Source organism: Pseudorca crassidens, chromosome 1 (genome assembly GCF_039906515.1).
Source record: "Pseudorca crassidens isolate mPseCra1 chromosome 1, mPseCra1.hap1, whole genome shotgun sequence".
NCBI classification, from domain to species: domain Eukaryota; kingdom Metazoa; phylum Chordata; class Mammalia; order Artiodactyla; family Delphinidae; genus Pseudorca; species Pseudorca crassidens.
In genome coordinates this window covers 93,247,205-93,263,134 of record NC_090296.1, presented here as the reverse complement: position 1 = coordinate 93,263,134, position 15,930 = coordinate 93,247,205, and the positions used below count along the sequence as shown (strand labels likewise).

Here is a 15,930-nt window from a genome sequence, read left to right as displayed (position 1 = left end):
TAAATAGTTAGAAAACGAACTGACACCCTACCATTGCTGGGGAGGGAAATATAGATGTGTCATGTACTTACAGAACTAGAAGCATAGGATTTAGTGCCCAGAAAGGACTTGGGTGTCATCTTTTGTCTTTAAGGAGACAAATGTTCAGAGTTAGCATAATCAGGCTACTGTCAACTTTCTCAATTTACAGATGAGAAAACCTAAGCTTAATTCCCATTAACATCAGAAATAAGCTATGGGTCCCTGCTTTATTATTACTATTTTATACTGTTCTTGATCTTCTTGTTAATGTGCTAACACATGCAACTAAAATATTTATGAACAAAATGAGACATGAAACTGAAAAAAATCTCTTAGAAAGGAAGAGCAGAGACAATGTGATTATAAACCTAGAAAATCCAAAAGAATAACTGTAAAACTCTTAGTAAGATAATTCAGTGCAATGTTGTATTTTGTAACATAATCACTTTTTTTTAATATTAAGAAAAGCTTTTAGTATTAAAAACACTTACTGGGGCTTCCCTGGTGGCGCAGTAGTTGAGAATCTGCCTGCTAATGCAGGGGACACGGGTTCGAGCCCTGGTCTGGGAGGATCCCACATGCCATGGAGCAACTAGGCCCGTGAGCCACAACTACTGAGCCTGCGCGTCTGGAGCCTGTGCTCCGCAACAAGAGAGGCCGCGATAGTGAGAGGCCCGCACACCACAAGGAAGAGTGGCCCCGCTTGCCACAACTAGACAAAGCCCTCGCACAGAAACGAAGACCCAATACAGCAAGAATAAATTAATTAATTAATAGACTCCTACCCACAACATCTAAAAAAAAAAAAAAAAAAACACTTTCCTTTAAGCCAAAAGCAACTAAAAATTTTTCCCATTAATAAAAAGATACAATGTCCAGGAACAAATCTGTCAAGCTATGGTGTGGACCTATGTGAAAAACAGAGCGAAATAAAACAAAACTAAACTCTTTACCAATAGAAGTACTTTTTCAAAATTGAATTCCTGGGGAGATTTATCCTTTTTCTTGAAGTTGTGTTTAAATGTTATAAAATATCCATTCTTTTCAAATAATTAAGAGGTTAATATAACTTTAATAAAAATTCCAAATAAGTTTTATGAGAAAGTTGATAGATTGATTCTAAAGTTTATTTGATGAATACATTGATTCTATCAAGAGGAATAAATGAGTGATTACAGCTAAGAATTTTTGAAAAAGAAGAGAATAAAGATGTTCTTACCTCTTTCCAGGTATGCCAAATTTTATAAAGCTACAATAATGAAAACAAGAGGTACATTAATTAACACATTAAGGAACAAAATTGAAATGCCTAAAACAGATTCTACTGAAGAAATAATTTATATGTGACATGGAAGCATCTCAACACAGTAGGGGAAAGGATTCAATGTTCAAATGGTGATGAATAAACTTTGTAAAAATTGAAATTAGCTTCACTATGCACATCCTTCAGAAAATTCTAATTGCAATAAATAATTAAACGTGGGGAAAATACCAGCAAAGAACTAGAAGAAAAGTATAGATATCTGTATATATATAATCTTGCCATAGGGAAGGCTTAAGCAAAGCTCCCTGAAAAGAAACTATAAACAGAAACTATAAACTATTGATAAATTTGATTGATTAAACAGAGAAAACTTCTTTGTGTCAAAAATAGTGGAAACAAAATTAAAAGATGAACGATAAACTGGGTAACTATTGGCATAATGTATATAGATACATATGCTATATATATATATATATCTCTACAGTTTTTACAAATCAATAAGAAATACACTAATACCTGAATAGAAAATATGAAATAGGCAGGTAATGTAATTAGATAATTCTGAGAAGAAATATAGCTGGCCAATAAAATTTGAAAAAATAAATTCAACTCACTGATAAGAAAAGAAATGCAGTCAACAGTAATGAGATGCCATTTGACTTGGCATAGACTAAAAGATAGTTTTCAGTAATCTAATGGTAGAAACTTACATTGTTGTAACTTTTTTGGAAGTTGATTTGGCCTTGTGTACAAAGACTGAAAACGATTATACCCTTGGCTTCAGAAATTCCACTTCTAGAGCTGGAAAATCATAAATCACCACTAGATCATGAGACAGTGCTCTTTTCAATGGGCAAAGTAATATGACAACACAACCTGTTTTTACTCAATAGCTATTATGGTTTGCTTAGTGCTTCATGGAGATACTCCTTTCTACCTCTTTTGGCAAAGTGAAGCGACATCAAACAACTAAAATGCTATACAAGAAATCTCTACTAGGCCTGTTTAATGTAAGTAGAGAAGCATGGAACATTCCCTAAGGCTTTATGCAAAGCCAGCTCATTGTTTCAAGGTGCTACAAGCAAATGACTTAGAACATTTTATGAACAGACTCTGCTGAGATGCCTCTGAAGGTCCCTAAAACCTGGAGACAGAGCATCCACATTTTCTTCTAAACTCTGAAGACTTTGGCAGACTTCTTGCTTTGGCAAAGCTTTGTATCTTCTGAAATTGATGGAGTATTTCTCTTTTTTTTCCATTTTAATGATGAAAGTGTGGAAGTAATTCGTCTGGGACACAGTTATTTTATAAACTGGGATCGGAAGATGTATTACTCTGGGAAGGCAACACCTGCTCAAGCTCGGACGACCACGCTCAATGAGGAACTAGGCCAGATTGAATATGTTTTCTCTGACAAAACGGGTACCCTCACTGAAAACATCATGACTTTTAAAAAATGTTCCATTAATGGGAGAATCTACGGTAAGGGAAACAGTTCCTTTTTCCTGATATTGTTAACAGTCCTTAAAAAAAATAAGCAACACTTTTATTTTTTAATTAAAAAATCTCTTTTTCTGATGAATATGGGCACCACCAGCATCTAATAACATAGTGCTTGGCACATAATAAACACTTGCTAAATATTTGTTGGATGAATGTTGAATAATTCAGATGATACTTTAAATCTGTTACGATTCATGGGTAGAGATGGGGGTTAGACGTGATACTCTCTAAGGTTCCTTTCAGTGCACCAACTGTGTGATCTGTTCGGTGGTGCTTGATAGACCCATATCCCAGGGAGGACAAGTTCTTCATAGCCTGATTTATCTCAGTAAAAAGCAGTATTTTATACTTGCTTCCTAGCAGCTCTGGAAATGATGTTAGTGTCTGTATTCATAAGAATTTACAATTCATTCCTGAGAATTCACACTATAGGGCTACTCTGAGTGGTCCAACTGTTTCATCAATATCCAGTTGCTATTTGTATGCTTCTTTTAGGATACCTGCTCTGTTTTGGATTTTCAGGCATTCTAGTAATATGTGACCCTTGTCACCCCGACTTTGGCTAGTTAGCAGACAGTTCCTTCTGTTGAGAGCACGGAAGCTTCCCGGAAGGGTGCTGTCGGGTTCCTCCGGACTCCCAATCTCACTTCACTGGACTCTGAGTGTACAGTTTCTCAATACAGAAATCTCAGGAAATAAAGGAAATCTGAGAAAGAGAGGGAAAACTTTCCTTTGTCTCCTGATGGGAAACTTTACACATTGCCAAATATTTTAAAGTAAGATTTGACCCTGAACAAAACTAAGAAATACAGGAAGTTGATTTTCATACTTTCCTACCTTTTGACCTCCCTCTGCTATCCCACCCCCATAACCCATGGTCGCCATGGTTTCCTCACCTCTCTTCTGCCCTGCCCCTGTCCTGCCCCACCCTTCTCTGGTAGTGGACCAGATGATTTTTCAAACTGGACTTCCACAAGCCCTCAGTTACATTGTGCATTTCTGATATCACTCTTATTAAGATGATAAATAAAATAGAACCTTTTCTTAAAATTTATTCTTTTGATCTTATTTTCAGAGGCTTTCAAAATACACAACCCAAAGAGCAGTTTAAATGAGAAAATTTCTGTTAGAGTATTGGAGATATTTGGAATTTTGTAGACCTTTTGGATTCTTTTGCCATGGCACTTATTGATAATATAATAATTATAATAATATCCCTTCCAGGAAATGACCCTAAAGAAATTATCAGACACGTGGACCAAGATTTATTTGTAGATATGTTTGTCACAGGGTGATTTTTAGAGAAGTCCCTTGCTTTTCACAAAGTATATATCCCAAGATCTTTGCAAATCTCCAAATTTACAAATCCCATGATAGCTTGTGATTTCCCTCATAAAAAGCAGGAAAGTAACTGAAAGATTTAAGTAACCCCTTTAGACCCTTAAATTTATATAGCCATTCTAATTTATAATACATTTACTATTACTAAAGCACTCAAAGAATGTTCCAGAATCACTTTTTACCCCCCATACAGTTGGCCTTGTTTATATCATAGGTCCAGGCCTTGGGAAAATTTGATATTCTACTCTGATTTATCTAAAGCTTCTATTTTCTTTCTCAGAACTATTATTTTCTTAGACTTCTTCCATTTTTCTTCACTTTCATCACCAGCCTTGTGAAGAGGCTTTCTTTGGGAGGACCATTTTACACAAAGACAGTTTTATTTTGCTTTTAACATTTATCAGAGTTACAGCATAAAGGGCAATGACTGGCACATAACCGTGGTGAGTTTGGGATTTAAATTCCAGATGCTGGGCTAGGTTCACTCTCTAGCTCAGGGACTCTTCCCACACAGCAGCCTCACAGTATTCTAGATTTAGACCTGAGCCCCAGAAAAACAACCAGTAACTCTTTATCAAGTGGTTTTTGGGTCACAGTATTGTATAATGAAAATAGATTTGAATTAAAAAACCTACTATGCTGACTTTTTAGTTTTAGTTGAATCATGTCACTTTGAATTCTGTTCTTCAGTCCTGTCCTCTATAAAACAGGAATGAAAATCTGTTTTTTTGTTTGTTTGTTTTGTTTCATTTTTTTTACAGGTTTTCGTTCCTGTTTTTAAAACGCCTATATTTTCCAATATATTTGTAATAAGCACATATCGGCTTTATACTAAGAATAGTTATTTTTAAATGTTTGGCACATAGGTGGCTATGTTTTCTGACTGCAGAAGGCTCTGACATGGTTTCATGTTTACTTGCTAATTTGACCTTGCCATTATAGATATTAAAGATGGCTCTGGCCCAAACCAAGATAGACAAAGATGTACTCATCAAGATGAGAATTGGTCTGTCTTGGATATCATTTTGGATTCCCCAACAGTGGGTATAAAGTGAAAAACAAAATTTGTCTCTTGCAAACATCATAGATAATGTAACAACAGAATGATAAAATTTACAGATAAACATGATTACGATCTTATTTTGTTTTAATGTGTACTGCATTTTAGTTCTATCTTGGGCAAACATGAGTATCTTTCTGTGTTAATTGCCATATCTACCGTTACAGTTTGAAAACACTCCTTAAAATGTCTAGGTTTGAACTCATAATGTCATCTAGTAGTAGTGCTTTAATAAACAAGTGTATTTCTTAAAACTAAATGACTAAATCTAGTTTCAATTTCATTTATTTTTAATTCTCAATTTTTGTTTTTTCAGGCGAAGTACATGATGTCCTGGGTCAGAAAACAGACATGACTAAGGTGTGGAGGTGATAAAATTCATTCTTACTTTTAATTTCAAATTGTATGTACTTTTTAAAAATGATGAGTTCCTAGACGCCTGATTTCCACTATGACCAGATGAGATACCTAATATGTAACATTAAAAAAATAGATTCATATGGTTCAAAATTCCTTCTCGTCCAGGTTTCCCAACCACAGAGTTCCCTGGTTTTTTTTCTCTTTTAGAGGTATTTATTACATACAAGCAAATATATTTCTCCATTTTTTACATAGTTGGTAGTGAACTATACATACTGTTCTTAACTTTCTTCCTCAACAATGATCAAGATCTTTCTATATCAGTGAAAAAAAAGTGCTCCCTTTTTCTCTTTACAGTGAATAATAGTCTGTTATACCAATGTTCCTTAATTTATGTAAGGAGACAGGAATGGACATTCAGAATATTTTCAATATTTTGCTTGTAAAGAAAATGCAGTAAAAATAACAGTGTAGGGCTTCCCTGGTGGCACAGTGGTTGAGAGTCCGCCTGCCGATGCAGGGGACACGGGTTTGTACCCCGGTCCAGGACGATCCCACATGCCACGGAGCAGCTGGGCCCGTGAGCCATGGCCGCTGAGCCTGCGCGTCCGGAGCCTGTGCTCCGCAACGGGAGAGGCCACAACAGTGAGAGGCCCGCGTACCACAAAAAAATAATAATAATAAATAACGGTGTATACGTTATATCACATGGATCCTATATTCTCTAACAAGTTCCATTTCTAGAAATGGAACTGCTCAATCAAAATATATGTGCATTTATAATTTGATAAATATTGCCAAATTGTCCTCTTTAGAATTTACATCAATTTACCCTGTCACAAGCAATGTATAAGAGTGCTTACTTTCTCCTACCTTCACCAACACAATGTTTTATCAAAGTTTTTGATTTTTGACAAGACTATGTAAAAAGTCACTTTGCTGTGCAACAGAAATTAACTGCAACATTGTAAATCAACTATATACTTCAATAAAATAAAAAAAAATTTTGTTCTTTCGTGTTTTAAAAAATATTTATTTAGGGCTGCATTGGGTCTTAGTTGCAGCACGCAGGATCTTTTGTTGTGTCGCGCAGGCTTCTCTCTAGTTGTGGCACGTGGGCACCAGAGCACATGGGCTCAGTAGTTGCAGTGCGTGGGCTCTCTAGTTGCAGAGTGTGGGCTTAGTTGCCCCACAACATGTGGGATCTTAGTTCTCCAACCAGGGATTGAAGCCACGTCCCCTGCACTGGAAGGCGGATTCTCAACCACTGGACCACCAGGGAAGTCCCTCTTTCCTTTTTTTATACAAGTATTTGTGGTTATTAATTTCCCTCTGAACACTGCTTTAGTTTTAATTACATGGATTTTGGCCTGTAGTGCATTAAAGTATCTTTATTTTTGTTATGTCAATTTGAATATCCACATTGAACCATGAGTTTTTAAGGAAGAACTTTAAAATTTCGAAGTGGTTGGGACTCCCCCCCAACCTTTATTGTACTTTTAATAAAAGAATAGATTTGTATATACACTAATGTGTATAAAATGAATAACCAATAAGAACCTGCTGTATAAAAAAATAAATAAAATTCAAAAAAACAAAAAATCCATCACTACTGAAATTACAAGTTATTTTTTCTTGTGATGGAAGTTTTGAAATTCTATTCCCTTAGCAACTTTTAAATATAAAATAAAGTATTATTAACTATAAAAACAAAACAAAACAAAATGAAACAAGAAGAATAGATTTGTATTATTTCTACTTTTTTGGACTTTATTTGGGTTTTCTTTGTGGCGTAATATGAGCAATTATTGTCTGTGTTCCAGGGTCCTTAAAAAGAAAGCTTATGTATATTCTGTTGTCAAGGTATAAAATTAGCTGTGTGTCATTTTAGTTCTACCTTATTAATTATATTATTTAGGTCTTCTGTTTCATTATTTATCTTTTATCTATATTATCTGTTTGGATTAAAGAGGTTAACTAAAGTGTTCTGATAATTTCTCTCTCTCTCTAGCTCCTATATAGCCTGAAGTCTTCATTTTATGAGTATTGATGCTATCTTGAGGTGCATTGATGTTCACAGTGGTTATATTTTTATTATGAATGTGCTCTTCTTTGACTCATTTAATTCTCCTTGGCCTGGATTCAACCTTATTTAATATCAAGGTCATGTCTCCTGGTTTCTTTTGATTTGCATTTACCCACCTCTTATTTTCAATATTCCTAAATAACTTTGTTTTAGGTGTGTCTTATGTATAGCAGAGGGTTGGATTTTGCTTTGCAGCCAATTTTTTAATAAGTGAGTTTGGGCCATCTACATTGGCTCTGTTAAATATTTTAGGTTATACTTTGTGCCTTTATAATTTTTAATAATTCTCTGTATGGACTCTGCTCTGTGTGTGTGCTTCTCTTGTAATATTTAGGAAGGTATTTTATTGTTTCTCTACTGTATACTTTCAAGAGTTTATACAATACTCAATTCTTTTTTCATAAGCAGTGTCTATCAATTTCCTAATATGAAAAATGGTAAAATTATTATATTTATCCTTCTTTCCCTCATATTTTCCTACTACTTGTATTAATGATGCTTCTTCATCTTAAATATACATAGATTTCTCTTAGTTGATTTGAGTTTTTAAATGATATCTTCTGACCTTCAGATACTAAAATGAGGAAATCAGCATCTTCTCCTAATTTTTATCAGTCTTTTCTACATAGTCGATGTATATAATATATACATTTTGTTTTGCCATCCTAATCTATTTCTTTTATATTTAGTTCTTCACTTAGAGAGATTTGGTGCTTACCACTAACTGCTCCCTTTCCCACTGTTTTTCCAGTTATCTCTTATTTGGCTGAAGTATCCTCTAGTTTCAAGATGGGTTCATGAAAAATACCTGTTCAGAACTATCTGTTGACTTTATATTTGAATGACAGTTTGACAGGCTGTAATCTCTTTAAGTCATAGTTTCTTCCCTGGGTGGGGTTTAGGGAAGTCTAAATCCAGTGTGTATTTTACTACTTATTAGTGAGTTGATCATTTTTTCCCCCTTATGTGTGGTTGTTTTCAAACTTTATTACATGAACAAAACAATCTGTGATTAAATAAGTCTCTATGATTCTGGGATAAACACAACTAATGGAGTATCTTGTATACTGGTATGTCTTCTCATATACTTGGATATATAAGTATTATATTTAAAATATTCTGCAGTCTTCAAGACAGAGTGTATATTAAAAGTATTTTCCCATTAACTGCCCTTGCAAAGACATGATCACAGGTCTAGTGCTTTGAATAATAAACTTTTAAAAGTTAGAAGTACGTTTTGTGCTTTTCAGAAGTCAGTGAATTAACAGAGATCTAATTTAGTATTGAATTGTCTACTATTTTGTTCTGTTCTTTATTGAACCCTATTTCTTTCATCTTGTTTTTTTTTTAGTCAACAAATTTTTAAGTGGACAGTAAACTATTATTAACAATGAGCACAATGTTGTACTGCAGATCCCAGCATTTTTCCACCTTGCATGTCTGAAACTCTGTAATTCTCATTGAACTGCAATTCCCCACTTCCCCATTCTTCTAGTCCCTGGAAACTACCATTCTACACTCAGTTTCTGTGAATTCTACTTTAGATACCTCATATAAATGGAGTCATGCAATATTTGTTCTTTTGTGAGTGGTTTATTTCACTTAGCATAATGCCCTCGAGGTTCATTCATGTCATAGCATAAAGATAGGATTTCTTTTTATAAATGGCTGAATAATATTCCATTGTATATATATAACCACATATTCTTTATTTATCTGTTGATGGACATTTATGTTGTTTCTACCTCTTGGCTATTGTGAATAATGCTGCAGTGAACACGTGAGTACAAATATCTCAAGATCCTGATTTTAATTCTGTCATTATATTACGCAGTAACACTAGTGAGATCAGAGAAAGTACCCTGTAATCAAACACATAAATATTTTTATAACAGAAAATACTAATTCACACTAAGTAGACTTTTAAAAGTCTATAATTAGGCACATTCCATTCCAGGTCAGATATTGCTGCCAACATGAGTTCAAGTCAGGTCAGGTTTTGCCGTCAAGTAAGTTTTGAAGAAAACTTTCAGTTTTCAGGGCTTCTTTGTATTTTGGAGTTGAAGTAAACATTTGAGAATCTGTACATCCATTGGATATTTTTCTTTCCCATATGCTTTTAGAAGGTTTACTGCTCTGGTGATGAAGGTTTACATAGCTCTGAAATGAGAAGATACTATTTAACGGTAATGAGGGAACAGAAAGTCATTTTAGTGCCAGGCTTTTGAGGCTGAGAAATCATACAAGCACTAAAAATACTTAGAAGAAGTGTTTTTGAATTTTAAAAGATTGTTGTTGGAATGAAGTCTACAGTTTCGTTGTTGTTGTTGTTCTCCTATAGAAAAAAGAGGCTGTGGGTTTCTCAGTCAACCCCCAAGCTGACAGAACATTTCAGTTTTTTGACCACCATCTGATGGAATCCATTAAAATGGGTGATCCCAAAGTGCATGAATTCCTTAGGTTACTTGCACTCTGCCACACCGTAATGTCAGAGGAAAATAGTGCAGGTAAGTGCAAAGTGTGTCTGAGTAGTGAGCCTTGTTTTTTAAATCAGTATTGATATTTTTATTAAAAATGTTTGGAATTGGAAGGATTTTCTCATTCAGAATATAGCATTGCATGAGGGGTTTACCTATCACTAACTGTTCTTTGTATTGGAAGGATTTTCTAATTCAGAATATAGCATTGCATGAGGGGTTTACCTATCACTAACGGTTCTTTGTATTTATTTATATTCGGAATGTTTTCCAAAAGATATGGAGAGACTTAAAGGAAAAGAAAAAGAAAAGAAATAGGAACAACAAAAAGATGAGGGCCTAGATATGTCAGTTAAAGGGGATGAAATATCTTTCATGATTGAGCACCGTATTTGACTGTGAGTTTCCTGGTAGGCAGGACAATCAGAGAAACACTCTTGAGCCACTTAGCTCTTGTTATTAACATGCACATCTAGTAGATGCGGATAGCCATCAGGCGTATGCTTAGAATGAATTTTCCCAGTAATGCGACAGATTTACACTGATAGAATACTTGTGTTTAGTCCCCATTATGAACAAGTTCCACACTACCAGGATGGTTGTTCAGAGCTCAGGGTTCACAGAAGAGAACAAAGTCACCTGGGCCGCTTTAATATTGAAGCAATGAGGCAAGTAGACAATGGACGGTGAATTGGCTTCTCGCTCCATTTGGGCCCAGTCTATTCCATTTACAAGTTTTATTTCTTTCTACTATCACCTGTTGGGTGAAAATTACCACTCAAGTAATTTCAACTCAAAAGTGAAATATATATAGTCTGCAGACTGTATATATGTATATGTGTGATATATATATGTATGTGTGTATATGTATGTGCATATGTACATTTGAATATATGTTTTCTTTCTCTCTATATATATTTTTCTTCTTTTTTTCTTTGTTGGGACTGCATTCAAGCCATAGTTTTGTCCTTGATGATGCTGGACTAACTCATTCCTCTGATTTTAATTGCTGTGAGGATTCACATAATTATATTTATAACTTAACTGGTATTTATAATGCTAATGTATCTGAGGATAGCACAATGCCTTCAAGTAAATTTCTTTTATCTCTGACTTTGAGTTTATTTCATTTTTAAAGCTCTATTTTATTTTAATAGCGATTTGTTTTTATTTCAATATCATGATATTTCTTAGATCTCTTTGAGGATATTAATTATTCTTAATTTGAAATCTTTTGTTTCCTCTATTATGTTTCATTTTACGGAATGTCGTGTTTTGAGTTGTGTGTCTAACTTTCATGTTGTTCTCAAACGTTTGATGGTTTGTGGTTGCCTGTTCCTACTTGTGTTTGAGAATCCCTGTTTGCCTCTTGGTGAACGTAGGTTCTGATTACAGTGGCCTGTCTCCCAAGATTGTGGGGGAAAGGCACAATACATAGATCATCTTCTTGGTATGGGGTTCCCCTCTCCTGGAATTCATATGATACCTCGGTTTAGCTATCTTACTTTTTCAGATCTAGTGCTAGGAGTCTGTGCCAGAACCCTAATGTGAGACAAAGTTATACTTAAGGTCTGGGCTGGAAGAAAATATCAGAGTCATGGAGTTCCTTTCTCTCATTAATTTATTTCTCTTATCCTTGTGGAATTCTAAAGCTACTTCTGGCTGTTTTCAGCTTTGGTCTCCAGCCCCAGCATTCAAATTTTAAAAGTTTCCTTAGGTGGATTGTGTACTTTGTGTAGAAGAACATTTTCAAGGTTTCATCCTGGGGCAAATGTCACTGCAGCCTGCTGTTCGGAGTAAGCTGGCAGGAGGAGGAGCCCAAATGGTCTGGGAGAGCTGAATGGAATTCTTCAAATAATTTTATTCATGGTGCTTCCAAGACCACTTCTGCTTTTCTCATTTGTTGACTCTGATTTGGAGACTCTTTGGGGGTTGCTCTGACCTCTGTATTAATTTTCTTTTTCAAATGCTTTGAGCTGTGTTTTTCTCCTTTCTTATTTCTTCATTTATCAAATCTACTTTTTATCTTTCAGACATTTCTCAGATTTCTAGTTTACTGACAATATTCATTCTTCTTTTTTTTTTTTAAACATCTTTATTGGAGTATAGTTGCTTTGCAGCGGTGTGTTAGTTTCTGCTTTATAACAAAGTGAATCAGCTATACATATACATATATATATCCCCATATCCCCTCCCTCTTGCATCTCCCTCCCACCCTCCCTATCCCACCCCTCTAGGTGGTCACAGAGCACTGAGCTGATCTCCCTGTGCTATGTGGCTGCTTCCCACTAGCCATCTACTTTACATTTGGTAGTATATATAAGTCCATGCCACTCTCTCACTTTGTCCCAGATTACCCTTCCCCCTCCCCGTGTCCTCAAGTCCATTCTTTACGTCTGCATCTTTATTCCTGTCCTGCCCCTAGGTTCTTCAGAGCCATTTTTTTTTTTTAGATTCCATATATATATGTGTTAGCATATGGTATTTGTTTTTCTCTTTCTGACTTACTTCACTCTGTATGACAGACTCTAGGTCCATCCACCTCACTACAAATAACTCAATTTCGTTTCTTTTTATGGCTGAGTAATATTCCATTGTATATATGTGCCACATTTTCTTTATCCATTCCTCTGTCGATGGACACTTAGATTGCTTCCATGTCCTGGCTGTTGTAAATAGAGCTGCAATGAACATTGTGGTGCATGACTCTTAAAGGGGGCACTGATTTTCAGTTTACCTTTATACTGAGAGACTATCCTTTCTGGGGGCTCAGTTTTAAGAGATGGTCTCCCATTAGACTTCTTTCCCTGGCCTGTGTCTTTTCTAACCAAAGGCTTGAGAGACTGGAAACCAATGAGCAAGTCCCCTTGGTTTAGAAAATGCTCTTCATTTATTCCTTTTTTTTTTTTTCAGTCTTTGACCTGAACAGTGACTGCTTTCTAGCCAGTCCTGGGTACATTCAAAAATATTTAAATATTTTGTCTTTATGGAATATGTAGCTCTTTGCAACAGGGGAGGTTGATCCTGGCACCTACTCCACAGTGTTGCCAGAAATGGGAGTTATCATATCATTTCATGGGTAGATCAAGAAATTGCTTTAACTTTTTCTGTTTTGGGAATTTCAAAAATTAATTTATGCCTATTGTAGCAAGTGAAACCATACAATACAAAGATTTATAAAGGCAGAGCTAATAATTTCTTCCTGATTTTAATTCCACCTCTACAGGGGTAACCAATGTTAACATTTGGTGTGCATACTTTCACACTTTCAATTTGCTCATATATATATGAATATATGTAGATGTGTAGGTGGTTTGTTTTTTAAAAAAGGAATCATAATATATAGATTAATATGCAACTGGTTTTCTGAACAATTTATCTTGGACATTACTATAAATCAGTAAATATGGATCTAGCTCTGCCTACTTTTTCTAATTTATTTTTACATACAAAGGTAGTACAATTTTATATAGAAAGGCTTACTTTATTCATGCTGGTTTTAAAGTGTATTTTTATGTTTTTTTCCCCCCATTTCATTCTTTTCCTCTCTTCTCCCCTCTCACCCTCACTCCAACACATACACAATACCAGATACCAATCATTAACATCCTGGTTTGATTCCTTACGTTTCAAGGGATTTCTTGTATGCATTCTCATAAAATGGTCATTAGTAGCAGACTGAGGAGGAATTTGGAATGTCTGCTCTGTCACTCTGGCTGTGTGATCTTGCAAAAATCACATAATATTTTCAGTCATAGTTTTTACCAGTATAAAATGGAAATACAGGCATACCTCATTTTATTACCTTCACATATACTGTGTTCTCCACAAATTGAAGGTTTGTGGCAACCCTGCATCGAGCAAGTCTGTTGGCACCCTTTTTCCAACAGCATTTGCTCACTTTGTGTCACTGTGTCACATTTTGGTAATTCTTACAGTATGTTAAACTTTTTCATTATTATTATATTTGTCATGGTGATCATGGTGATCAGTGATCTTTGATGTTACTATTGCAAAAAGATTATGACTCACTGAAGGCTCAGATGATGCTTAACATTTTCTCACAATAAAGTATTTTTTAATTAAGTATGTACATTCTTATATATAATGCTATTGCACATATAATAGACTACTGTATAATGTTAACGTAACTTTTATATGCACTGAGGAACCAACACAATTCGTGTGACTCGCTGTATTGTGATATTTGCTTTATTGCAGTGGTCTGGAACCAAATCTGCAATATCTCCGAGGTATGCCTGTAATAATTTTAATAATCCCTACCTCATTGTCATGAGGATTATGTGCATTAATATATAAAGTGTTTTAGTTTGTGAAGCTTTCATGGCACATTTCTAGTCACTGAAAATACAAAGGTGTGGTCTCTGCCCTAAGAAACTTGCAGCATAGTAGGGAGGCAGGCTCAGGAATGAGCCTTTTCCTGTAAGATGGTGGTATCTTTTCCTGTAAGATGGTGGTAAGGGGTGGTATACATTGTGTCCTGTGGATCCACAGTACAGGCACCTGGTCACCTGGTTGGTGAGTGGAAAAGGTCTGATTTCTAGAGCTGACACTTGGGTTGGGTGTCATAGAATGAGTTGGAATTGGCATTGGTGTTCTACGAATGTTATTATTCTCAGTATTAATACCTTTGTTTCTTTGCCTTTTTTTGTTGTTATTTAATCCACCTGTTTCTTTTCCTTTTAGGAGAGCTGATTTACCAAGTTCAATCACCTGATGAAGGGGCTCTAGTGACTGCTGCAAAAAATTTGGGGTTCATTTTTAAGTCTCGGACCCCAGAGACAATAACAATAGAAGAATTGGGAACACTAGTTACTTATCAATTGCTTGCCTTTTTGGATTTCAACAATTTCAGAAAAAGGATGTCTGTCATAGGTACGGTTGGTGGCTGGGAGTATTTTTTATCTCTTGATAGTGCTATGGTTATATGGAAACTTCTCAGGGATGATTTTACTCTTGGTTATGTGTTGAGAGTTGTGATATTTACTAACCTTTGAACTTCTGTTATCCTCAACTTAGCCTCAACTCAGTAGTGGTGAGTATAACTAACATGTAACAAATGCTTATTGTGTGTCCAGTACTGGTCTAAATGCTATACATGAATGAACTGATTTAGTCATCACAACAGCCCTACAAAGTAGGTACTATTATTTTTATGCCCATTTTAAAGATAACAGAACTGAAACAGAGAGGTTGAGTAACTTTCCCAAGGTCACATAGCTTGAGATAGAATAGCTAGGATTTAAACCTAGGAGGTCTGACTATGAAGGAAGGTCATTCACTACACAGCACTGGCTCAGGATGAGTTCCTGAATTACTTGGCACATGCCAGTGATTGTTGATATTGTTGTTTTGTGAAAATCATCATCAGTCTTCTCATTATTATCCGTTTACTCTGTTCACTTGCATTGCTGGAGATGATCACCCATTATTGAATTTAGCACCACAATGAATCCATGCTTTCCTAAGTCAGTGCTAACCCTCAGTGCTGCATCAATGTCCCTCTCATTCTTATTTTGCTTCTTCCATCCGTATAACAGGTGTTCTAAATCTTTGCCCTTTCCTCAAGTCCTCAACCTTGCCATGAATCTTCTTTACTCTTGGAAGCTAAATTCATCTGCTATTTCTCTAAAAAACGAGGCCCTCAGAGATGCACACTATCACCTTACCCTTTTCCCCATCTTCCTCCTTCATCCCCAAGCTATAACTTTACTCAGTCTTTTTCCTGATTCAGAGAAAAATTCCTCTTGCTCTTTTTCAATGCTAAAGATTCTACCTGTTCCCATCCCTTTTCCTT

The 15,930-nt window shown here is 35.4% G+C and overlaps 1 protein-coding gene across 9 annotated transcripts in view; it reads left to right on the top strand.

Moving 5' to 3' along the window:
- Window positions 1-15,930, top strand: part of ATP8B4 (ATPase phospholipid transporting 8B4 (putative)) — a 256,643-nt gene that overhangs the window by 164,749 nt on the left and 75,964 nt on the right. For all 9 annotated transcript variants that reach the window (XM_067746383.1, XM_067746444.1, XM_067746423.1 and 6 more), the window contains 4 exons: window positions 2,559-2,767; window positions 5,506-5,549; window positions 9,977-10,142; window positions 14,820-15,008. In XM_067746383.1, the coding sequence (XP_067602484.1) occupies window positions 2,559-2,767; window positions 5,506-5,549; window positions 9,977-10,142; window positions 14,820-15,008 (608 nt within the window). The remainder of the gene's footprint in view (window positions 1-2,558; window positions 2,768-5,505; window positions 5,550-9,976; window positions 10,143-14,819; window positions 15,009-15,930) is intronic.